We start from the raw sequence: 24,277 nt of genomic DNA, 5'->3' as shown, positions 1-24,277 counted from the left end.
GGGGCTGCTTTTGGCCGTGTCCAGGTACAGACAAGGTGACCCCATTGCCTGATCCATGGGGGAGTGGGCAAAACAAGGCAAGGCAAGAATGCGACTGAAAAGCACACAGGGGTGCAGCTCTGGTTTGCAGAGGTTCGGCAGATTAAGAGCCAAAAGCAAATGCAGGTTCCCAGTGATGGAGGGTTTTTCCATGCCCTGGGGCAGTCAGTACTCTTTGGTGTGTGAGGAAGTGCCTGCTCAATGGGACCCATGGCTGAGGGATGCCAAACCAGTGCTGTGCCGGTGGTGGGAGCGTGGGAGGGTCCAAGCAGGGGTAAATGGATGCAGCCTGTGTCAAAGCAGCACTGTCCCAGCTGCATTTGGCAAAACAGCCCCTGAGCAGCTCTGCAAGGGGAGGCAGAAAGGGCCACGTTTGGGCATCGCCCCCATGTTCCTATTCTTAGTGCTGCTCCTTCCTCATCCTCTCTCAGAAAGCGAAGGCCGTGCACACATTGGCAGCTACAGAGATGGCAGGCTGGGAGCGAGCAGAACCCAGCGAGGGAGCAAAATCCCATTTCAGGCACAAGGAGAATGAGGGCAAGGAGTCCCACCGGGCTCACGTGGGCACTGGCATCGCCTTTCTGCCCGGTGCAGGGACGGGTACGAGCATCCCATAGCCAGGAGCTGGGAGAGGCAGAGGAGGCAGTAGGACCGGGATCCTGGGGCAGGATGAGGATGATGCAGAAGCTGGGTTTGTTGCTCCCTTCCTCTTTGCAGTGGGTTTAAAGACTGGGGGGGGGTGGGGAGGGGGAAGGAGGAAGAGGGAGATGGGGTTGTTAGGTGGGTTTGGGGGATTTGCTGTGCTCCTTTTGGGTGGTTTTGGGGTGGTGGTGACCAAGTTGAGTTTGTCCTTGGAGAAAAGCTGGGGAATCGGAGGGCTGCTCCGGGATCCTGGGGGTGTCGGGAGCCAGAGGGTCCCACTGATGTAATCTCAGTCCCTTTAAACCTTAATTCTGCTCTTGCTGCATCCAAATTACGATGTCCTTCCCTGGATGGGACTGCAGAACTGTGCTGACCACCCCGGCAGAGCACACAGTGCTGCCAACCCAAACGACCCCAACCCCTCCTCCTCCTCCTCCTGCTGCCACTGCTGCAAAGCTCGGGATCGATGCAGGTATCAGCGTGACCCACTTAGTGGCTTCCTATTGCTTTCCATTTATACCCTCCATCCACTTCTGGCTTCGGCCGCAGCCTCCCAGGAGGGTTGGGGTGGCAGTGGGGTGAGGATGCTGCTCGTCCCCAGGAACAGGAGGAGGTCGCAGTGCTGCACCCCAAGCTTGGCCACCCCTGCAGCACTTTGGGGCGGATGGGAAAACTTTCCCATCAATTCACCATCGACTCTCCTCGATCGCGTTACCTCCAGCAGCCCATTCAGCAGCGCTGCGAGGCGCCGAGGCATGGCTCCTGCTAAACACCCATTGAAACCCTCCTTTGTTTTTCTGAATCAGGCTAAAACTCCCATGCTGGGTGTGGGGAAGGTGGGGAGGGCTTGGATCAGACCCAGGCGATTGCAGCCTGCCTCGCTGCAGAGCTCATTTCGCCCCATCTGTCTTTTCCTGCTGCCCGAGTGGCTTTGCAGCAGCTTTGAATGAGCACCTGTGATGGGGAGCGTTCAGTTCCCTCTGTGCAGGGATGGCTGTGCTCAGCCCCACTCGTTATTAAATTGCTTCCTGACCCGGTTAATCCGTAGCTGATTAATTTGGGCTGGGTATCAGAAAGGTTTCATCTGTCTCATAGTGTGGACTGTACGTTCTGGGTCCTCTGTTAATCTGGTTTATATATATATATATCCCATATATATACCCTATATATGCGTGTGTATATCCTATATATACACATGGAAAAAGCAGAAGGGAGGATGCACAGAGGGAGGCTGGCTGGGCATGCTGGCAGTGAGGGATGCTTCCATCCTGCCTGCAAGTTTCCTCCTGTCCATCCTTCCCCGTGGGGCTGCTGTGTGGTTATGCAGCATGTAGGGATGTTGTGAGTGGGGAAACTGAGGCACGGAGGAGGCTGGGGCTCATAGAATTTGGTGGCTGGCAGTTCAGCCCAAGCATTTCTTTGATGGTGCAGTGAAAGGGTTTAAACGTCAGGGCTCATCTTGACATCTTTTAGAAGCAGAGGTTTCTCTGTCCATGTGGGTGTCACAGGGGGGGCTTTAGGTCCACCAGTGCCAGGAGGTTCTGTAGCTCCTTTAATTATCATTGGTTCGTTAGCCTCAGTGCTGGAGCCATAACATCAAGGAGTGAAGGTCTGTGTTGTGCTCACTGTGAATTCCAGGCCTCCCACGTTCCCCCCTTCCCCACATCCTTCCCTGGCACTGGATTTGGGGACACTTCAATTTGGGGCTTTGCTGATTTAGGGGCGCATCACAGTGCTGAGTTATATGGGAAAGTCACCCCGAAATGTCCTGAAGATGCCACGGAGTCAGCCCAGCCCAACCCAGGAGCCACGCAGTTGCAATTAGCGCTGCACCCCAGCTAATTAGTTCTGCTGAAAATGAGGAAAGCTAGCAGGGGCTAATTACCGCACTAATTTGATCTGTGGGCTGGAGCTTGGGTCTGGCTGGTGCAGAGCGGAGCGCAGCAGCTTGCAGAGGTCTGTGCAAGCATCACTTGGTTCGAGAGCTGGGAACAGTCCAGCAAGGTCCCCCTGCAGGTCCGTCCTGCCCTCCTGCAGCAGAGCTGTGTGTGCAGAGCTCTGCAGCCGCGCTCTCTGGACGCCTGCCCCGGCTGCAGGACGCCCTCGGGAGCGCCGTTGTCCTCGGGATAAATCCCAGCAGATGCCGGGAGCTGCTGCTGCTGGTGGGATTAGTGGGGTGGAAGCGTGGGAGGAGGATGGGGCGCCTGGCTGGGGGTAGGGAAATCCTGACATGTCCCGAGTCCTCTCAGCTGAGCACAGATTGGTTTGACTCCTTTCTGCTGGTAGATACCCAATGCAGGGGGGTCTCCAGAGGTGCAGAAGGGGATGTGGAATGTGACAAACCAACCCTGAAGTCTGGGAGATGCCATGGTGCAGATGTGTAGGTGCGGATAGGCAGATGTGAGCTGAAAATGGCCCAACCTGTGGGTGCTGAGCTCTCCTATGGGATGCCGTGTTTTAATGAGCTCGTTAATGTTATGGGTGGAAAACAGCTCTGAGGACAGAGCAGGGAGCAGGAGTGGGGAAGTGGAGGTGCCCGGGTCCTGCAGGAGCTGAGGCTGTGGCATGTGGGCAGCAATGGGTCCAAACACAGCGGTCTGGGGAGGAGGAGGAGGATGTGGGCTCACTGGTGTGGAGGTGGGACGCATGGATGTGGTGGGGTCAGGAAGGGAGAAGAAAAATCCCAGTTCCTTCGGTGACTCACGGTGACATCTCATAGGGCCATTCCTTCGCTCACTCCTTGGGGTGACAGTGTGATGGCACTGCTTGTCCCCTCTCTGCGTTGTCCCTGTCAGTGCCACGTGGGGCTGTGCTGGCTGCTCCTTGTCATGTTGGGGTATGGGAGGGGTCAGGGGTGTCCCATGTGGCGGTGACACTGTGGCCATCCCCTCCTGAAAAGGAGCCCACTGCATCCATGGCTGCAGGCAAGAGGTAGGTGGGCACATGGGGATGCTCCAGCCCTCGGGCCAAACCTTCTTCACATTAATGCTGTTGATGTATATAAATGCTAAACAAGCCCAACTGCCTGCTCTAAATCTCTCTCCTGGTGCCAGCGGTGCTCGGCTCCCCGTCCCCCTCTCCGCCTCCCTCCTGGGCACCGGCTCAGACCTCACCACGTCACCGCCCAGACCTGTCCCCGCTGCACCATCCGGAGCATTATTGGGGATTAAAGGTGGCATCCGCCAGAAGGGACCGTCCCTCCCCTCGGCGAGCGGGTGGGGGAAGGAGGTGGGGGGCCTGGGTGCCCCCTGTTCCCCCTTCCCTATGGACCCCCGGCGCTTTGTAGGGCAGAGCAGGTGCCTTTCCCCGGGGCGACGGTGGGGCCGAGGCTCCAAACCACATTGGATGCTGCCAAAGCCCATCCCTGGCGTGCTGGGCTGCCAATTATACAGTGAACCAAATAGAGAAGAGACTTCTAAATGACATTGCCTGCTTTATCCCAGCGGGACCTTTCAAGGGTATGGCTGGAGTTCTTTTTTTTCCATTTTTTTTTCCTTCCCTCTACACATCCCTATGTGTGTTTAACAACTCTCCTTCCAGATGCAGAGAGCATTGGCACCTCCATGCCCTGCGTGGGTAAGTTGTAGGTGATGGCGTGGGGGGGCTATGGGAGAAATCACTGCGTGTCTCATGGAGCAGAGGGGTGATGGGGAGGGGGTGGGGGGAGGCAGTTCGGCACCTCTGCTTCTCCGTGGGGACCTCAGAGAGTGCTGCCACTTACCCACGTGTGTGAGGTTTGAGTGGGGATGGGAGCAGAGCTGGGGGATTCCTATGTGGGCATTGTCGGTGTGTGGTTGCGGAGGGGCTGGCGGGCACCACACCTCCCATTTCCTGATTTGCCATTGGGATTCGATGGGGAAAACACAAGCTCTCTCTCAAACGACCTTTGTCTTTTGCAGTTTCTCTGCCTTGTTGGGTAATTTTTTTTCCTCCCCTTCCCAGCCAGGGATTTTGGATGAAGCGTATTAGTTAATCAGATTCTGAGAAGCAGATGTTAGGTGATTTAGGAGGAAAAAACGAGACGACTTTCTAGTTGGAGCCTGGAGCGCGTGTTGCAAAGCATGTGGCTCCGTTCCTGCTTGGAGAGGTTGCTTTGTGCCTTTGGGAAGTTTTAATTGGGTCTGCGTTTAAAAGGAGACAGAAGAGGTGGTATGGGGTCTGGGACAGGTGGGACACCGACCTCTGGGTATGGGGGCAGGCGGATGTCAGCATGCTTTGAGGGTCTGAAGGCACTGAGAGGGGGGTCACAGCCCTGCTTTGCCTGTGCCCAGGTCTCCAATGGCTGCAAATGGGGCACAAGCATGGAAGGGAGCTAAGAAGTGCCATTCAACTTCCTGCTCTTTGCCTCCTTTTTGCCCTGAGGGATGGTGCCAGGGCTCAGTTTGATCTGCACATGGGATCCCAAGGCAGCGCAGCCTCCTCAAAGCCTCAGGCTGAAGAAGTAAGGGCTTGGGAGTTTCCTCGCACACTGTTAGGAGTTAAGCACCCTTAATGCTTTCTAAAACCAAGATCGTCTGTCTCACGGTGCCACTTCAGATGCAATTTCACGATCAGCTTAAGCTGCCCTAAGGTTGCTTCGGTGCTGAGTGAGGCTCCAGGGCACAGGTCCCCTCCTGGGCTGCAGCAGGAGTGAGGAGACATAAATGTGGGGTCAGCTCTCCTCCTTTTGTCTTTTTTTGTGCCTTTTTCTCCCTCCAAACGAGCCTTGTTCAGGCTGGGTTGCTCTCAGCATCCTTCCTCCCAGCCTGGCTGCTGATGCTGATGGACACAGAGATGTGGGCTGCCCCAAAGCTGCATCTCTCCTTGGGTGTGAGCTGAGCCCAGGGAGAGCTGCAGCACTGTGGGTTCACCTTAACCCTGGCCAACTCCATCCCTGGGGCTCAAGGACTCAGTTCTGGGGCTGCTCGTCTTTGCAGCAGGTCTGAAACACACTGCTGTCTCTCCTAGCTCTATTTTCAGCTGCATTGCCCCAAAATGCTCCTCTCTCAGTGTCTCCATGGGAGAAAATGGGTACAAAACCAAAGCCCCAGGGGGATACCTATGAGCAGCCCTGCTCTGTGTTTTTCATTCAAGCAAAGAGATACGGACACCACCGGCTCCCATACGGAGTTCTGCTTCTGAGCTTGCAATGTTCATAGGGAGGATCTGTGGCTAACCAGAATGCTAACAGCTCCTCCTGCAGCAGATTTGGGTTTCCAGCTTGTCCCAGCCTGGACAGACGGGTCCTGTCCTAAGGGAAGCGTGGGGAACAATTTGGAGCCCCAGTGGCTCCGGCTCAGTGAGGCAGTTGAGGCACCACTGTGTGCTCACAGCCCCAGCACAGGACTGGTCCCCATGCGGACGTGGCCTGGATTGCACTGCTATTCCTGGCAATTGAGGGCATTTGGGTTTTTCAGTCCCTCTTGCTGAACTTTGCTGGGTAAGAAAGCCAGCGTGCCCTTGGTGATTAGTGAGCACGTGGAGAATGGAGCAGCACCGCGTGTCCTTATGTCTGGAAAACACATTTGGAGGGGAGAGAGCTGAAGGGGGGGAAAGAGAGAGAAATAAATGAGGGGGGGGGGGCCAGGATAAATGTATTTTGGGTGTAAATGTTCCCAGGATTTCTTTCTGTTAACCTCAAATGCGTTCACCACCCACCCCAAGTTCTGGATCGATACAAGCAGTCCCAGTTCATGCCCTCTTCATGCAGAGCAGAGGGGTTCTCCAAGGCTCACAGATGCTTCCTTCTCTTCCTGACCTGCCTTCCTTATGGGCGGCACTCGTCAGGACCTCTCCTGGCCTCTGCTTTGGGAAGTGCTTCCCATATGCCAGGTGACCCAGCTGCCCAGCACCTCCAGTTTGACCAGTGTCACTCCCAGCTGGAGCAAGGCTGTAGCTAACAAAGCTTGGAGTGGGTGGGCAAAGCCTGGGGTGGGACACTTGAATCCTCCCCCATCTGCTGCTGACCTTCTATCCTTGGGTGCTGCAGAAATTGAGAGGGTTAGTGATGACAACGAAGCCGTGCCAACAGCGCCCGCAGGATGCAGAGCTGAAAAATAAGCTGGAAGTACAATGCTGGTGAAATTAAGGAGCGTGTTGAGGCACGGAGGGTCTTCTGACCTCAGGTTTGCTTCGTTCTCTCCGGTCAAGCAAAGTGAGCCATGTGCACAATTCATCTGTCTCCCTGTCTGTTTGCTTGCAGATTCTCATAGCGTGGGAAAGAAGCAAGCTGCCGGCATTCGACCCGGGGATTTATGCTGCTAATCTGATTAGTGTATGATGGACGTGTCCAGTTGGAAGGAGATGGAGGTGGCACTAGTCAGTTTTGACAACGCCGATCAGATCGTGGAGGATCCCTGTTATTCAAACGACCTCAGCCCTGCCAGCCAGTCGCGGAAAGGCCATCCCAGCTGCGCCAACCTCCTCTCCAACTGGAGGATCCTCATCAACAGTGAAAACGCCAACAATGAGACCATTTTCTCCAGGTTCTCTGCTGAGTTCAGCGAGCACCTGGTGGGGGAGCGGGTGGGGATGGAGGAGGGGGACCAGCGAGTCATCATCAACATCGCTGGGCTGAGGTTTGAGACACGGCTCAAGACCCTCAACCAGTTCCCGGAGACCTTGCTTGGGGACCCAGAGAAGAGGATGCGTTACTTTGACTCCATGAGGAACGAATATTTCTTCGATAGGAACAGGCCCAGTTTTGATGGGATCCTGTACTATTACCAATCCGGTGGGAAAATCCGGCGTCCAGCCAACGTGCCCATTGATGTCTTTGCTGATGAAATCACCTTCTATGAGCTGGGTGATGAAGCCATGGACCAGTTCAGGGAGGATGAAGGGTTCATCAAGGACCCTGAGACCCTCTTACCAACCAATGACTTTCATAGGCAATTCTGGCTGCTCTTTGAGTACCCCGAAAGCTCCAGTGCGGCCAGAGGTGTAGCTTTGGTCTCCGTCCTGGTCATTGTCATCTCCATCATCATCTTCTGCATGGAGACCTTGCCAGAGTTCAGAGAGGAAAGGGAGTATAAGTCCACCCAGGAGCTTTCCAAAAACACGACAGACACCTTGCTGGCCCACAGCACCTTCACAGACCCTTTCTTCGTCATAGAGACTGCCTGCATCATCTGGTTCTCCTTTGAGCTGTTCGTCCGATTCATCGTTTGCCCTAGCAAGACCGAGTTCTTCAAGAACATCATGAACATCATTGACATTGTGTCCATCATCCCCTACTTTGTGACGCTCACCACCGAGCTGATCCAGCAGAGCGAACTCAACGGGCAGCAGAACATGTCCTTGGCCATCCTACGGATCATCCGCTTGGTGCGGGTCTTCCGGATCTTCAAGCTGTCCCGGCACTCCAAGGGGCTGCAGATCCTGGGGCAGACCCTCAAGGCCAGCATGCGGGAGCTGGGCTTGCTCATCTTCTTCCTCTTCATCGGCGTCATCCTCTTCTCCAGCGCCGTCTACTTTGCAGAAGTGGATGAGCCGCAGTCCCATTTCTCCAGCATCCCCGATGGCTTCTGGTGGGCCGTGGTCACAATGACAACCGTTGGCTATGGAGATATGTGTCCCACCACCCTGGGTGGGAAGATCGTGGGGACTCTGTGTGCTATTGCAGGAGTGCTGACCATCGCGCTGCCCGTCCCCGTCATCGTCTCAAACTTCAACTACTTCTACCACAGGGAGACAGAGAATGAAGAGAAGCAAATCCTTCCCGGGGAGGTGGAGAGGATACTCAACAGTGTGGTGACGGGCAACGACAGCATGGAGTCTCTCAATAAGACCAATGGGGGTTACCCTCGAGACAAGGCCAAAAAATGATGCTTGTTTCCATGGCAGAGCTGAGCGCTGTCAGGCGGGGTGGGCTGGATAAGGCATGCAACATCTGCAAGCTGTGTTTTGCTGTTGTTTTTTTATTTTAAACCAAACGTGCTGCTGCTTTTTTTGCTGTTTTTTTTTTTTTAATATTATTATTCTAGACATTTTTCAATCTCTGATTTCCCGTGGCTGTTCAAATAAATACCATCTTTCTTATCTCTCTTCCCTGCCCATCGGTCTACTTTTTATTACTTGGCCCTCATCTATTTGACATTCAGCTTTCCTGACCACAGCATCACAGCGCGGTTCCCCCATGCATGGAGGTTTTCCCCATTTACTGAAAGGCAAAAAGGGGAAAATTGCAAGAAATGTTTTGCCCAACGCCAACCAGCTTCCCAGAGCTGGTCCCACTGTCAATGTTCCCTCCGCAGATGGAGTTCCCTGCTCTGTGCTGGAGGCACAGCAGGGTGGGCAATGATGGATGGGACCCAGGCAGGGGGTGCAGGGATTTAGAGGGAGAGGGGTGAGGGCTGACCCCAGTGGTACAGCCACCAAGGAAGGGCTGCAGCTCAGTGCCTATGGGGCTTCTGTTGGACCAGCTGAGCTCTGAGAGAGCAGGGGGGGCTTTTAATGCAAACAAACGTTGGACTTGTGGGTTATCTGGTGCACAAATGCCCTTCGGGACCAATCTCCGTGACCTTGTAGCTTTTATTGTCACTTAAGTTGCTGCAAATGGAGCACAGATTAATGAGGACTGACGTTTCCTGACAGCTTGGCTCTGCGTTGTAAAAGGCACTTCTGGTTTTCGAAAACATGCAGATTTCCACAGGCACTTTTGAAGGGAGAAACTGGAACGGATCATTTTGCCGTTCTCTCTAATGCCAGCAGGTTTTCTTCTGACAAAAACGTTTTGTTCCAACTTCTCTGTTTCGGTTGGCTTTTTTGATGTTTCTGCCTACATTAAAATCACAGCTTCTCGCGCAGTGTCTACACATCCGCTCCTGTATCCCACATCTGTTCTACTCCATGTCTCATCTCCTCAAGGCTCGGCGTGGTCGTTATGCAACGTGCCAGCATCTCTGCTTTGCTATTTCATTCAGAAAGGAGTGCTGAGGGGTTGTTTCTTTATTTATCCTCGTTCCCAATCTGATGCAAAAGGTGAGTTGGGGTGTGCTGGGATTTCCCCCTAGCAGAGACTCTGCACCCACTTAACCCGGATTCTGCTCTGCTGCAGAGCTTCTGGTCAGAGGGCTGGGCTTCCTACAACCAGACCCTTTTCATGCCAGGCATCTGCAAGGACAGCTGGAGGAGACACAGCTGGAGAGCAGCACTCTGAGGCACCCCCAGCTCCTTTCCAGCAGCCTTACCACGTTTCTTTTCTGTTTAACAGCAGAAATTGTTGAGCTTTCAATGCTCACAGGGAGGGCTGACATATCCTTCAGCTAGGACCATCCATCTCCCTCTCCTTCAACCCAAGATTACCAAGCAAGCCTCGGAGCATCCTTTTGGCATCGGTTATTTCCACGCTTCCCCCGTGCGCAGAAATACAGTTCTGGCACCGTAGCCACGAGATGGCACTCCAGGACAGGCATTTCTTACACATAGAAGTATGACAGCAGTCCCGGCGTGTGCTCCCCACTCTCATTCATGCTTAATGTCCCTGGGGCCTTGGTCCCACCAGGGCTTCTGATCCCTGCAGCTGAGGCTCCTGCTGTGTTGGGCTCATAGCAGTGGTAGAGCCAAGGGGCAATGGAGTGCTGTAAGCTGTGGGAATTAAAGCAAGGCTTCCTCTCTACCCACGCACAGCTGTGTGCAGAAGGTTCGCAATGGAGGTCTGCGGTCTGTGGGTCTGGGGTGGGGAATTCACCTTCCCTGGATGGAAACTGAGGTTTTCCAGTGTTGCTCATTTGCCACAACCCCAGCACAAAGCCAGCCTTGGCTTCCTATAAACCTCAGCTCCCAGCAGCCCCAGTCTTGTTCAGTTGTCCCAGCGTTCTGCCACCACCACGAAGCAGCAAGCGTATGACACCTCCTCCCTAAATCCTGCCCCTCTATCACCAATAAATGCTCAGCCACCACCTCCACATCATCAACATTTTATTTGCATGCAGGCAAGGACACCTTACAAGAGGCCTCTTGCTGCTCTGAAAAACACAGCCATGGCCTGGTTGAGTGCTGTCATCTCAGTAGATCTAAATAGCCTTGGCCAGTCCAACACGGTTGTTGGCCCGGTCGAAGATGCTGTAGTACACTCTGATGAAGACGTCTCCCAAGATCCAGAGGTCTGCAGAGCTGTTCTGGAAGCTGCTCATGCAGGTTCCTTGGCCATTCTGTATTTGAGCCAGAGAAGGCAAATGGGGAAAATGTGGGTTAGTAGCTTTGGTTGGGTTGCTCTGGAGGCTCGTGTCCATCTCTCATGGAGAAGCCAAAGCCAAGAGAGCCATTGGAGAAAGTAAAAGGAAATGGTGGCTGGCTTTGGTGCCATGGTTCCTCCTTACCTGCTCGGTGTAAGCCAAGGCAGGCACGGGATACTGAATGCCACCGATGACAAAGACAACGTCAGGCATGGCAAGGATGTGGCTGCAGTTCACACTGTACTGCAGAGGGCAGAGGAAAGAGGCTCGTAGGTAACAGGCAACACGTTAATGGGGTAAAATGGGAAGGGGGTTGATTTGGTTGGTGCGAACTAGAGACTGGGAGAGTCCCGTGGAGGTCTCTGTTGGAGCAGCAGGGATGGTCTGCTGCAGATATGGTGCGTCTGTGCATGGAAGCAGGCGTGTGCCAGGCTGCATGTAGCACTAAGAGAGGAGGACACGGACACTCTTACCTCTCCATACGTGTTCTGATTGGCCCCGACTGCGCTTTGGATGTCGTTAATGTCCGAGGCCGGCCCGGCCACGAGGGATGTGCCAGTGTCAATGATGGCCTGGCAGCCGCTGCTGCACGCAATCTCCTGCTTGTTCACAATGATGCTGGCAGGAGGGAAGGAAGAAGAGACAAGACACTCGCCTTGCGTCCTACTGATGCTTTCAAACACAGTCCCAAGGGAACAGGCAGTGCAAAAGAAGAACCAGTGGAAGAGAAGCATCCCCAAATCAGGTGGGAACTGCCCAAGCACTGTGGGGTTTGGTCCCTTGGCCTTCTGCACTGTGGTGTGCTGGTGCCAGCAGGAAGCCTATGATGTTTGTGGGTCTCTTGAGAAACAACGGTTAGAAATGAACATAAATCAGCAGTCATTTCATTACCTGTCCATGGAGATCTGCCAGTATCCTTGGTAAGAGACAGGAATCCAGTTGATGGAGCCAGTGAAATAGGACTCATCGATTCCCCCGAAGACGACCATGCTCCCCATTGGCTCACTGGATGACACATAAAGGAAAAAGGGTTTGCCAGTGTGTCTTCAGTGCTGTTACCTTAGAACAAGGGGCTGTGAGTGCCACGGATCAGATGCTGCCTGTGACACCACAGTCACATTCTCATTGCTGGGCACCAGTGAGGCCATGGTACGGCAGCAGCGTGCTGCCCTGTCCCTGCCCATCACAACACAGACAACAGCCAGATAGTATCAATGGCAGTGCAGGAGCTGGGGTGACCAGCAAGTGCAGTGATCTGAATCAAACCCACTTGCTACCACCCCCAGCCCTCAGGACTGACACGTCTTACCGGGATAGATAGACTGAGAAGAGGTTCTGCTCCAGCAAGCTCTCATTCACCATGTTATCAAAGACCGGAGTGATTCCATCAGCTGCTAGACTTGGGTAGCCCAAGCCCAAGATCCCATCAAATTTGACATAGACAAAGAATTGGCCAGGCTCAGAGGTACTCAAGCCAAAGAGCTGGTTGGTGTCCATCAGTGATGCAACCTAGGGATGGGGTTGTTACTGTGAGCTCCGGGACATTGCAGTACAGGTGGAAATCGTGTGGAGAAGGCACAGAAGAAGCCACTGAGATGCCACGGTGACACTTACAGTGACGGTGTCGCAGCCCACGGTGCCCTCCATGTCACCAGTGCCATAGTGAATGGACAGGTTCTGCCCTGTGCTTTTGTAGGTGGAGGACTGCGATGGGTTAAACATCTGATGGCTTTCTAGAAGGTAAGTGGGAAACCCAAAATGAAGATTTTCAGCAAGGCTGAGCCATAAGGATAGCGTGGGAGTAGGAACCCTGCTGAATTGCTGTTTAGACCTGCCATTTATTACCCTGCTGCAGGAACAATTTAGCTGTGAACACTTGCTGTACATCCCTACTGCAGCCTAATGCCAGGGATCTGCAGGATAACCCATCGCTCCTTTGGGGTAGATAGGGAAACTGAGGCAACACGCACAGCCCCATGGAGCAGAACACTTAGCGGTTCCTACATCCCAAACACTCATCCTATCAGCACCTTCTGCAGATCCAACAGGACACAGCACCACAGCTCTGCTCGCTGTGCTGCCCTCTGATCCCTGAGCAGTGTCACCCCAAAATCTGGGCTGATCCTGCAGCTATAAGCCCAGCATTTGTTGCCCTGCCAAAACAGGGAGCCCTGCACACTGCTACTTACGGCAAGCTGGGCTGGTGCAGGAGACAGAGGGAACCCAGAGGTTGGAGGAGCCGGTGTCGAAGACCACAGTGAAGTCCTGCGGTGGGGTGCCAATGGAGATGGTCCCATAGTATTCCATCTATGGGACAGGACCAAGAGATGCTATTAGGGCATAAATTGGGCGTGGATCTGCCCCAGGCTCGCAGCCTTCTATGCAAGCATGGGAACACTCTGCTTGCAGCAGAGCTGCTGGGTGGCAAGAGGCAAAAGATATCAACTTTTTGGGGAAAACCCTCAGGATTTGGTCCACGCATGGCATAGTCACAGGGGTGGGCATGCCACAAAGCACCCCCAGACTGCAATGCTGTGGGTCAAAGCCAGCACTCACGTCCAGGGTGTTCAGCAGGGGTTCGGTGACCACGGTGAGCACATCAGGAAAAGCATGTGGGAATTTGGTGCCGATGTCGTAGCGGTGATGCTGGAGGAAGTGGTGCAGCAAGCCCTTCTCCCTGAGGATCTCTCTCAGCTTCTTCCCCCTTTCCAAGGGCAGCCTGGAAGAAGAAAAAAGGTGAGCCAGGAGCTGGCTGCTTGCAGCAGCATCTGGCAGCGCCGGTATCGGTGCTCACCTGGTGATGCCATCGGAGAGAGCAAGGACTGCGCACAGGAGCGCCAGGGATCGCATTGTGCCAGGGATGCAGGGCTGCAAGGGGAAGTGCCCCGTGGCTTAAATAGCCCCAGTGCTCCCCACCTGTGGGGCCAAGGGCAGGCACGGAGCCGTCCCCACCTGGTGGGCACCCAGCCAAGGTACCCCCGGTGACACCCGGGTGCTGGCACAGATGGCAAACAACGCCCAACATCCACACGTCACCAGGGGTGTGGGGACAGCAAGGTGCTCCCGCTCTGCCCCCATCCTTTAACACCCCAAATCCTTCATCCCGACCACACTCTGGGCACCAAAATTTGCAGTCACTTTCCATTTGGGTATCTGAAACACACACGGCTGTGGGACCCCAGCTTTGTGCAAACTCCCCCCCAGCTACAGAGGGTCTGTCCCGGGTTGGAATGGGGAAGGGGGCCCCTCAATGTGGGGACATGGGCGTGAGGGCTGCCTGCACGTCCTGGCCTGCTGTTATCTGCAAAACCAATTAGTTAAGTGGGATGCAAACATCCCGAGGGAAAGGTGACCCCCGCAGCATGCCGACCCCTCTCTGTGCGCTGTGTGCCCAGCGATATGGGGACCATTAACCCAAGATTAGACATCTTAATGAGCACCTTGCTATCAGCAGCACTGCTAATTGCTAAAGGCATCGGCTCGCCCTTCTCACTGGGGAGCTTGGCTGGGGCCAGGGGATGCAAGGAGCCCCCTATCAGCTCCTGTTTGAGCCCCTCCAGCCTCCAAAAGCTGGAGGCAGCCACCAGCATCGTGGCTGGGGTTGGGTTTCTCTGATGATAGCAGAGCAAAGCTGACAGACCCCTTTTGTCTCTGTTGTTTGAGTCCCCTAATGCAGTTTCCATTGTTTAGCCTCTAAGTGATGCTGCGTGTCCCCCTGCTGCAAGGTGAGCAGCTTTCTGCAATGGGCTCTGCTCTCGTCATTGGGTAAAGCAGGGATTCATGATGATTTCTTCACCTGCATAATGGGAACCAGCTGGAATTGTCCTGTTGATTTGGACAGCTGTGGGAACGGGTTGGGGCTGGGCTGGATGAACCAGCAACACGTGCATGCTGCAGGGATGCATCCAGCATCCCCCTCAAACACAAGGGAAGCCCATTCCCATCGGATCAGACCCACCGGGACACAAGGAATCACAGAACCATAGTATGGTTGGGTTGGAAGGGACCTCAAAGAGCTTCTAGTTCCAAGCACCAGCCATGGGCAGGGCTGCCAACCACTAAATCAGGCATTAGAATGGGTTGCCCAGAGCCCCATCCAACACGGCCTTGAACACCTCCAGGAAAGCCCATTCCCATCTGCTCAGACCCACCAGGACACAAAGAAGGCCCACTCCCATCTTCCCATCCCCACCACCACCCCCCAAGTAAAGGACTTTCTCCTTATATCCGATCCCCTCCAAACCGATGAGGTATGTGGGGTTGGTTGGTTTGTTAACCCAGCAGCTCATGGAGATAAGGTTTTATTTTGACATACATTAAAAAAAGAAAAAAAACCAACAAACCCACACAACTAAATAAAATCAACCCAGGCATTGCAACGCTTTATTTTCATCCAAAACACAGCATTTCACTGGGGGAGACAGAAGGGCGGGGAAGCTTTCTCCCAGCCTTGTTTACTTTACATTCTCCATTAACACAGCATCTGCCACAGACATTCAATGGGCATCCTTAGAACCAGAAACAATGACTACAGTAGCACCAAACCCCATTAAAAATGCACCAAAAAGGGGACGTGGGGAGGAGGGGGGGGGGCAGACCCCGAGCACTTCCATGCCACACATCCAGCTTTGGCTTCAAGCACTGCTGCTGCTTTAAGGGATGTTAAGGGATGCATTGACCTCTCAAATTTGACCACCAGAAATAGAGGCTGGTGTAGAAAGCTTCTCCCCGTGTCCCACAGACCCCCCATTGGGCAGCAGGCAGATCCACTCCCCCCCCGATAAACACATGGCGTTGCACGATGCTTTGCACCAGAGCTTAAACACCTGGGAAAAACCCAACCCTTAATGACCCAAGCTAATTGATAGCTGCTTGAAGGCTGGATGAGAAAGTTCACTCCTCCCAAATTTCATCAGTAGAAGAAAGGATGGAGGTGGAATCTGGCTGACAGCATCCATTGCATGCAGGCTATGCTCCACGAAAGGGTTTTTGGAGGCCAACGAGATTTGCTGTCCTCCATCTGCTCTGGGGGCAGAGCTTTGCTAAGCAATGTGCCAGAGCAGCTCTGCTTGGCCGTGCCTCCATTTCCCCATACACACGGCTTGTAGCAACGTTGTCTACCTTGGGAAAGCACTCATAGGGTTGCCTGGGGGGGATGCAGTGCACTGAGCAAAGAGAGGGGGGAGAAATGGGCGCCGGGGGCTGCAGGCTGGGATGAAACTCACGGCTCCATCACCTAAAAGTCGAAGTTCTTGAAGTCGAGCGAGCAGCGGTAGCGGCCATCGAGGAACCTGGAGCAGCTGAAGTTGGGCAGACAGGGGCAGGTGTGGTGCTGCCGCTTCCCCAGGAATGGGACCTGCAGAGAGAAACGGGGGAGAGAATGGGGAAACCCAACCTTAACCCTCACCCGAATCCTAAACACAGCTCCCACTGAACCCCGAGCCTAACCCAACCCTAAAGCCAAACCCAACCCGACCCTGTGCCAGCCCTCGGGCTGCAAGGAGGTGGGCAATAATCAGCCCTGAGGAATTTCCCTCTGCTTTTTCTCAGCTGTTTCATAGAAATACGCCCGAAATGAATTTCTGATCCCTCCGCTTTTGTCCCCTCCTCAGAAGGAGAAGGAATGGGATCGTTAAATCTTTGCTCCCACCGCGCACGATCGATCTGCGGGCACAGAGGAGCCCCCCGGGGCCGGGTGTCTGCAGTTGGAAGAGGGATGGCAGCTCGGGATAATCCGAACACGTCGGGGCTTCTGGTCGGATGGAGAGCGCAGCGCTCTGCGGCATTAACGAGGCGTCTCCCCGCTTGGCAGGGCGTTTACTAATCAATTCGGAGCAGTTTGCTTGTAATGAATGTGTCGGGCTGCTCAGCCCCTGCTCCCAAGGCACCGTGTGGGTTTAGAGTGGTGGGGACGGACAGAAAACACCCCGTGGGACGGGTGACAGTGATGCACCGTGCCTCCCTGCAGACCCCCATGGTGATGCCCAGAGCGTCATCCCAATCCTGGCCCATCCCCTCCCAGTATGCACTGAGATTCCCTCCCATGCACGGAGCTCAGTGCATTTTCCCACCCAGTGCTTGGACCCCCACCCACGGGACCCCCCGGTACCTTGTGGCTGAAGGGGTGGCACTCATCCCCCTCCTGCCCCAGCGGGGTGCACATCCTCAGACCCCGCAGCCAGAGGCTGACAGCACAGCACGTCCCGCCGCCGCACTGCAGGTCCCGCTCGCAGGCCTGGGGAGAGGCAATGGGGTCAGCCCGCCCACCCCCAGCACGCTGGTCACCCCCTCTAGGTCAGGGGGAGCAGCCAAGGAAGGTGAGGGATGCTCACGGCTCGTCCGTTTTGGGGTGGTTTGTGGCACAGCCTGGATTTGGGGTGGTTTGAAGGATGAGGATCCAACGTGCTTGCAGAAGAGGAGCGATGCACAGGGCAGAAGCTTGCAGCTCAAACCCCAAAAGCAAGCTAAATTCTCCCTGAGCACACAAAGACCCTCTTAGACCCCAGAATAATAGTGCTAAAAGCCAGTGACAGACCACAGCTCGGCTGCCCTTGCCCTGCTTCCAGCCCAATTCGGGATCGTGCTCCCCATCAAGCTACCTTCTCCAGTTGGAAAAGTTCCTAAATCCCCCATTTCCCTGCATGCTGGGTCCAATGCTTAGAGGAGAACCAGAGGGAGAAGCTGCACTCCGGTGGGATGACTTCACACTCACGTGTGCTCAGAGAGGCACGGGAAGGAGGAGCAGGATTGATAGGGAGCAGCACCAACACGTTGCAAAAGCAAGCAGAAAATGACCCAAAGCAAACTGTGAAAGGCAGTGCTGGAGCTCAAGCAGCTCGTGTTTGTCTTCTCAGTGCAAGCAGGGAGGGTGGGAGAGGCAGGCAGTCGGGTTCACACCAAATGTGACTTTGCACCGTGCAGGTGGGAGACTGTAGGGCAAGTTCAAAGCACGCTGAGCTCAGGGCAGCAAATTCAGCCCCCGCTTTGCACAGATGAAGCAAAACACAGCGATACCCAACGCAAATCAAACACCAAATCCATGCAATGCACTCCAGAGAGCAAGAGAAGCAGCGCAACATCGACCCATAGGGGTGCCGAGCACAATTGGTGCCTTACTTCCAAAAAAAAACCACCATAAAATGACCTAAAATGCTGAATGCCACACTGCTGAGGCTGCACTTACCCCCGTGATGACAGCTCCATGGTGTGAGGGCAGCAGCAGCAGCAGGCAGAGGGTCTGCAGCAGCCGTCGCATGGTGCCGTCTGCCTGCGCTGCCCGCACCCCGGCCCTATATACCCCCCTGCCCTCCCCTCCAGCCTGGGTGGGTTGTTGGGTTTTTTCCCCTCCCGATGAGCTCAGAGCAAGCAGATGAGACCTGCATCGCTAATAGTAGGAGAGAAATATTCCTTTCCCACCGAGGAAGGGGGGGGTGGAATACTCACAGAGCAGCCATCCCGCCCCCATCCATTTCCCAGGGTTATTTCTCAGCTCAGCTAACACAGCTGGATTTCCCAGGCGTGTGCATATTTATCCCTGACAGGTGTAGCTGAGAATCACATCAAGGATTTGCAGTTCTGGAGCTGAAAGGATATAGAAAGGAAGGTCCATCCTGGATGGTAAAGTACTGCATGCAATAACGTGGCTCTGTAATTAATATCCCACAGAAAGGCAAACTCCGTTGTGGAGAATAAAATAAGGAGCAAATATATACTTGTGGTAATGAGTGCGTGTTTGTATGTGAACACAGTGTGTAAATATCTTCATCTGTGGCTCATAGGGTCGTGGGGTGTCCTGAGTGTGTGTCTCCCATAGGTCTGATTGCATCTGGAGTGTCTGTTGGGAGCTCATGGAAACAACAGCAGGGATTGCCGGAGAGGCTTAAAAACAGGAAAGGATGAACCATCAGCATCTGCTTTTATTTATGCATCGTGGGAGGTTGCGAGGGACAGAGCTCTGCATGGAGAGAGCTTCGTGAATCCATATGAACACACAGCCATGGCCGTTGCTTGCCCTGGGCTCCCATGGGTTTGGCCGCTCATTGCCACTGCCCAGAGCCGTGCGTGCCCAGGAGGTGGCAATGCTCCTTTACACAACGGCTGGAAGTAAATCTCTGTGGGTTTTCCTCCATAATTGAAGGGGTATTCATGATTTGGACCCAGTGAGTGGAATTTCTCCAGCCCTGGGCTTTGAGGTACCATCCCCCTGGCGTCTAGGCTGCCAAACAGTAGTACAGCTCTGCTCCCCGCTGCCTCTGACAGCAGAATTTCTCTTGCATAGCATCAGTCCGGTGTTAAATTGTCTTGTTAATTGCCTAAAAATAGCCTGGCCATTTCCCCCTCCGAAGACCAGCATTCCTTTTGAAGTGGCAGCTGTTCTCCTGCTTTGCTGAAGTCTCCACCTGGTCTTGAATTAATTTCTCCCAGCCCTCAGAACTTCCTCCTCCAGAAGTCCTAAAGCCCTGCTGCAGGGAATGGGCATTGAGCTGCGATTTTGGGGTCCCTGTGGGGAGGGGGGATGCAACCTTGGTAGGGCACAGCCGTATCTTCTTCCTGCATCCCTCCCCAGGAGTGTGAAAATAACCCAAAATGGGGCTCTGGGCCAGGCAGGACACCCAGTATGGGGGGATGCAGTGGGATTGGAGTGACTGGCGATGACTCCCAGCTCAATCAAGAAGGGAAAAAAAAAATTAAAAGATAAATAAAAGTAAGAAAAATCACCGCTGCGCTTCACTTCCCCCATCAATAACATTTTAATTTTCCAGGCTGACATGCTGAGATCCATTGCCAGGCGTGAGCTGGATGTGTTTCAGCCAGCTCAGTGCCGGCGTCGCCGGGCTCTGCCATCAATCACCCCCTGCACACGGAGGGCAGGGCAAGCACGGCTGTGTCACACCACTACAGCCCCACGTCCCGTGTGAGAGTGGGTGTGGGGACCCCACAACTCTTTGGGGACAAATACAGGGCCCGAGGAAAGGTATGGAGCTGTGTTGGGATGGACAGGCTGGGTGTTAGGAAAAGGTTGAGCACCAGAGGGCGGTGGGCATAGCACAGCTCCCCAGGGCGGTGGGCACAGCCCTGAGCTGCAGGGGTACCCAAAACCATAGGGGTTGGATGGAGGGGGTTGGACTTGGTGGTCCTGCTGGAAAGGAGCAATGAATAGAAGTACCTGTAGGTCCTAGTTGACCAGTGGTTGACTAATGGTTGACCAACAGGTGACCAGTGGTTGACTAACGGTTGACCAATGGTTCACCAGTGGTTGACTAATCATTGACCAATGGTTGATCAACAGTTGACCAGCGGTTGACCAGTGGTTGATCAGAAGTTGATTAGTGGTTGACCAACAACTAATGGTTGACCAACGGTTGACCGTGAGCCAGCAGTGTGCCCCTGAGACCAAGAAGGCCAATATTACCCTGAGATGTGTTACAAAAAGCATGGCCAATGGGATGAGAGAGGTGCTCCTCTCTTGTGCCCTGCCCTGGAGAGGCTCCATCTGGAGCACTGCACCCAGTGCTGGACACCCCAGTTCAAAGGGGACAGGGAACTGCTGGAGAGAGCCCAGCGGTAGGCTGCAGAGCTGGTGGGGCCTGGAGCATCTCCTGACGGGGAAGCGCTGAGAGGACCGGGGCTGTTCGCCTGGAGAGGAGAAGGCTGTGGGGGCTCCGATCGGTGCTGATCAGGGAGGTTCCCGTGCACGGGATTCGCGTTTTGGCCCCGCGGAGCCACCGTACTCGTGCGTCACGTGACTGACGCAGCTGCCAGGAACCGCCGAGAAGGGCGGAAGTGGGGGCGCGGGGCCCGGCGGCATGGAGGGGACCCTGGAGCAGCACCTGGAGGACACGTAGGGGGAGGAGATGGGGACGGCGGGGCTGGGTGGGCCCGAGGGAGTCGAGGGGGGAGAAGGAGGGCCGCGGCCTGGAGCGGGCCGGGGGCTGGGAGGGGCCGGACGGAGAGCGGGGCCGTCCGGCGCTCACCGCCGCCTCTCCCGCAGCATGAAGAGCCCGGCCGTGGTGGGCGTCCTCTGCACCGACTCGCAGGGCCTCAACCTGGGATGTGAGTACCCGAGCGCCGCCGGGCCGGGCCTGCACTCGGGGGTGGGCCTGGGGACCCCCGCATAGCCCTCAGGGACCCCCGCATAGCCCCCAGAGACCCCCGCATAGCCCCCAGGGATCCCCGCATAGCCCCCAGGGACCCCCACGTAGCCCCCAGGGACCCCCCGTACCTGGAGGAGGACTCTGCTCGGGCCCACGGGTTACACCGCTGTCAGACACAGCGTTCAGGTGGTGCTGGGCAGAGCCGGGAGTTGGACCTGGATGATCCTCGTGGGCCCCTTCCAGCTTGGTACATGGCATGGTTGTGAACCCCCGCCTGCCTGCTCTTCCTATCGCTTCAAATCAGGTTTTTTTGGTGGTCTGAGGGCCGCATTTTACACACCCGTGGGCTGAGGTGCTTTCCAGATAGACCTGGGCAGGCTGAGCTGTGGGCCCAAGAGAACCTCATGGGAGGTAACAAATCCGAGTGCCAGCTGTGCAGCTGGGTCGTGGCAAGGCCCGCTATCAGTACGGGGTGGGGGGCGTGAGGATGAGCACAGCCCTGCTGAAGAGGACCTGGGGGTGGTGGTGGATGGCAGCTGGACGTGAGCCGGTTGTGTGCCCTCACAGCTCAGAAAATGACAAAAGGGGGCTGTGAGAAGGAAGGGGGAAGGCTCCTTAGCTGTGTCTGCGTGATGGGACAGGGGGAAACGGTGACGGAAGGTTTAGACTGGATGTTAGGAGGAAGGTTTTTATGATAAAAACCATGAAAGTGAAGCATTGGCGAAGGTTGCCCAGAGATGTGGGTGCCCTGTCCCTGGAAACATTGGAAGTCAGGAGGATGGGGCTCTGAGCACCTGATGGAGCTGTGGGTGTCCCTGTTCATTGCAGGGGGGTTGGGCTGATGGCCTTTACGTGTCCCTTCCAACTCAAGCGATTCCTTGATCTGGGGAGATGCTGTGTCAGCTCACAGTGCTATGGGGAGGAAGCGGGGTTGGGCAGCTGCCTCCCATCACGGTACACATGGGTTCAGCCCACATCTCCCCTCTTGCAGGCCGAGGAACGCTCTCAGATGAACATGCTGGAGTCATCTCTGTGCTCGCCCAGCAGGCAGCCAAGCTCACCTCCGACCCAACCGACACGCCCGTGGTGTGCCTGGAGTCGGACAGCGGGTGAGCATCCAGCCCAAGGGTGCTGCTCTGCCCTGTGCTCACCTTTCCCTGCACCCCAAATCTCCAGAGCAGCACTCTCTGTCTTCTACTTAACTGGCAGAAGCCCCATTGCTGAAGCTGCGTTGGAAGGGTGGACACCAATGGGGGTATGGAAAGCAGTCAGATTCACGGGACCTCGGGTTTTGGGAACTGCAGAAGCAGCTGGAAGCCTTTCAGGGGTTGGTGGTTGCTGCAGCACTGTATTTCTTTTGCTTTTGGGATCCCCGTGGATCATTTAGCCCATGCTGTAGTGTCGTTTTGGTTAACAGGACTTCTTCATCCCCCTTTGTGGGTATAGTGAAGGGATCTAACAACTGACAGGTCTGGCACAGAGCTGTCTATCTGGTTCCCTAGCCAAGTCAGCTCCTGCTCTCCCAGCTGGCTTCTCACCTGCCTAAGACAGCACTTTCCTTGTTCTAGGAACATCATGATCCAGAAGCATGACAGCATCACCGTAGCAGTGCACAAGCTGGCATCCTGACCCTGGCATCCTGATGCTCCACTCCCAGCTCCAGACCAGCTCCTCCTCCCTGAACAACTGCTCTCCTCAGCTGTTCCAATGCAGAACATGCTTCTAGTACCAAATCTGGGCTGAAGGCTCTCCCTCTCTACTTACCAGCTCCTACGCATCTATCAGGGTTTCCAGCTCACATTTTAGCAGTCATGCTGTTAAAGATGAAATGTGAGTCACTCACCAGGCTCGTGTCATGATAGATACTACAAAGTGTGTGTGTGTGTGTGCGCGTGTGGCCTTATTTGTTGGAGAAATCAATAAATAACCTGCAAAAACCTTTGCTTCTCTTTGATCCTACTGTGAAAGCTGCTGCCCGTTGCCTTCCCTAAAGCCAAATGAGGTGACTTCTCCCAGTCAGTTCTTCATTAGCATTGCCGTAGAGAAAAGGAACAGTGCCCCAAGAGTTGGAGGTTCCTCCAGTAGAAGAGGTACAAATAGTTCTCTGGGAATTTCTCCTAGGAAATGTTTAGCCTCCCCTAGTTAAGCTTTCTGTGACAGCAGCTTGCTTATTATTATGCTTTGGATTGAAGTTCAAACCTAAACTTGTTGGCCCTGCCTGTTCCTTGTGTGAACTGTAAGCAGATGCTGAGGACACCCCCCCAAATCCTCTCTTCACTTTAAAGATTCGAGCATTTGGAATGGGGCAGGGGAACAATCCCACAGAAGGGCTTTTCCCCTGAACAGCTGCTTTGCTCAAATGCTTCCTCAGCACAGGGGAGCAGAAAGGAGCTGACCTGCAGCTGTCCTCACACATGGAGCAGCAAGGAAGCTTCACAGTAGAGCCTACACCAACAAACAGGGCAGGGCTGGAAGTCAAACTGCATTCACACTGCTTTGGCTTTACTGCTGCACTCATTGGTGCCATTCCCAATCTCACCATCACTGTTTGGTATGAAGCAGGCTGTAGGGATGGGCTGCTCTGCACAGCACTCTCCTGATGAGGTCGGTGCTAATGACTCCTGCAGTAGTGATGGGGCTCTGCTCTTCCTCCAGCCTGGCTGTTGTGGGAGGTGAGCACTGCTGCACAGTGCCCATTATTTACCACCCCTTTTCTTTCTTTAATGCTCAGTTTCCAAACTCATCTCCTCAAAAGAGCATTGCAGACACCCATTTGAAATAGCCCCAAACCAACAGAGCCACAGGCTCCTCAAGGAGCAAAAGTTAAAGGGCTGTGAGCACAGAAGGGGGCACTCAGCGCTCCCAGTAATGAGCCCTGGGATCACTGCCCTCATTATCAGGGCTGCTGCATACCTGGAACACAGGGATGGCCTCCCCTGCACTGTGGGCACCCCAAGTCCTCGTAGCACACATTGCAAACACTGTCCCACCTAACTAAAAGCTCATTGCGTGTGCTGAAAGCCCAACTGTAGGGGAGGTTTCCCCACGCTGTCCCATTTACCCCAGGATATCCGCTCCCGGAGCTCTGTCCCAGGATCCCACAGCAAGAGGGAGTAAAGCAGGGATGGGACAGAGCCACCCCGACCCCGCAGCATTACCCCATTTCAGCAGTGCTGCCCGTTGATGGCTCACCTCCTCCTCCTGGGGCCAAAGGGCCGGGAAGCCGCCAGCAGCTTTGGCTTCCATCCATCAGTGCCAGCAGCCGGACACGGAGCCTCAGTTGGATCCCTGCAGGCGGCTCCGTTTCCTCCAGGCAGGAATTTCTGCTCTGCCATCATCCCGGAC

General features: G+C 54.8%; 4 protein-coding genes across 6 annotated transcripts; 2 read left to right on the top strand and 2 right to left on the bottom strand.

Moving 5' to 3' along the window:
* Positions 1-647: 647 nt before the first annotated feature.
* On the top strand, positions 648-8,715 carry KCNA10 (potassium voltage-gated channel subfamily A member 10). 2 transcript variants are annotated; one of them, NM_204462.2, is made up of 2 exons: positions 648-730; positions 6,863-8,715. In NM_204462.2, the coding sequence occupies exon 2, from the start codon at positions 6,937-6,939 to the stop codon at positions 8,485-8,487; it is 1,551 nt and encodes a 516-aa protein (NP_989793.1). In that variant the 5' UTR covers positions 648-730; positions 6,863-6,936; the 3' UTR covers positions 8,488-8,715. The 2 variants fall into 2 exon arrangements, with proteins under 2 accessions (NP_989793.1, NP_001383206.1); NM_001396277.1 differs by lacking the exon at positions 648-730 and adding an exon at positions 4,050-4,257.
* A 1,856-nt stretch (positions 8,716-10,571) lies between these two features.
* On the bottom strand, positions 10,572-13,704 carry PGA3 (pepsinogen 3, group I (pepsinogen A)). Its single transcript, NM_205054.2, is given in 9 exon segments — positions 10,572-10,814; positions 10,983-11,081; positions 11,312-11,456; positions 11,730-11,843; positions 12,148-12,347; positions 12,453-12,571; positions 13,028-13,145; positions 13,395-13,557; positions 13,633-13,704. Coding segments are annotated over 9 exon segments (1,152 nt in total). The 5' UTR covers positions 13,689-13,704; the 3' UTR covers positions 10,572-10,676.
* Positions 13,705-15,123: 1,419 nt separating this feature from the next.
* Positions 15,124-24,277, bottom strand: PROK1 (prokineticin 1). Of its 2 annotated transcripts, none has more exons than XM_004934870.5 (3): positions 24,125-24,277; positions 16,948-17,073; positions 15,124-16,194 (listed from the first exon to the last, which is right to left on the bottom strand). In XM_004934870.5, exons 1-3 carry the CDS (start codon positions 24,176-24,178, stop codon positions 16,075-16,077), a joined length of 300 nt encoding a protein of 99 aa, XP_004934927.2. In that variant the 5' UTR covers positions 24,179-24,277; the 3' UTR covers positions 15,124-16,074. The 2 variants fall into 2 exon arrangements, with proteins under 2 accessions (XP_004934927.2, XP_046760183.1); XM_046904227.1 differs by lacking the exon at positions 24,125-24,277 and adding an exon at positions 18,022-18,103.
* Positions 20,606-22,869, top strand: LAMTOR5 (late endosomal/lysosomal adaptor, MAPK and MTOR activator 5). The gene is made up of 4 exons (NM_001171886.2): positions 20,606-20,679; positions 20,830-20,891; positions 21,924-22,041; positions 22,501-22,869. Exons 1-4 carry the CDS (start codon positions 20,645-20,647, stop codon positions 22,559-22,561), a joined length of 276 nt encoding a protein of 91 aa, NP_001165357.1. The 5' UTR covers positions 20,606-20,644; the 3' UTR covers positions 22,562-22,869.

Source organism: Gallus gallus, chromosome 26, assembly GCF_016699485.2.
Source record: "Gallus gallus isolate bGalGal1 chromosome 26, bGalGal1.mat.broiler.GRCg7b, whole genome shotgun sequence".
NCBI lineage: Eukaryota > Metazoa > Chordata > Aves > Galliformes > Phasianidae > Gallus > Gallus gallus.
Note: the sequence above shows the minus strand (reverse complement) of the source record. Positions and strands in the feature narration are given on the sequence as shown.

What these genes read in the sequence shown, in the direction of transcription:
- KCNA10 (NM_204462.2), top strand. Translation starts at nt 6,937, where the DNA reads ATGATGGACGTGTCCAGTTGGAAGGAGATGGAGGTGGCACTAGTCAGT.
- PROK1 (XM_046904227.1), bottom strand. Translation starts at nt 18,093, where the DNA reads ATGCGACGGCTGCTGCAGACCCTCTGCCTGCTGCTGCTGCTGCCCTCA. An exon ending in ATGGAGCTGTCATCACGGGG is followed by an intron (nt 17,074 to 18,021) that starts GTAAGTGCAGCC and finishes GCCTCTCCCCAG; the next exon opens with GCCTGCGAGCGGGACCTGCA. An exon ending in GCCACCCCTTCAGCCACAAG is followed by an intron (nt 16,195 to 16,947) that starts GTACCGGGGGGT and finishes TTCTCTCTGCAG; the next exon opens with GTCCCATTCCTGGGGAAGCG.
- LAMTOR5 (NM_001171886.2), top strand. Translation starts at nt 20,645, where the DNA reads ATGGAGGGGACCCTGGAGCAGCACCTGGAGGACAC. An exon ending in GAGCAGCACCTGGAGGACAC is followed by an intron (nt 20,680 to 20,829) that starts GTAGGGGGAGGA and finishes CCTCTCCCGCAG; the next exon opens with CATGAAGAGCCCGGCCGTGG. An exon ending in GCAGGGCCTCAACCTGGGAT is followed by an intron (nt 20,892 to 21,923) that starts GTGAGTACCCGA and finishes CCCCTCTTGCAG; the next exon opens with GCCGAGGAACGCTCTCAGAT.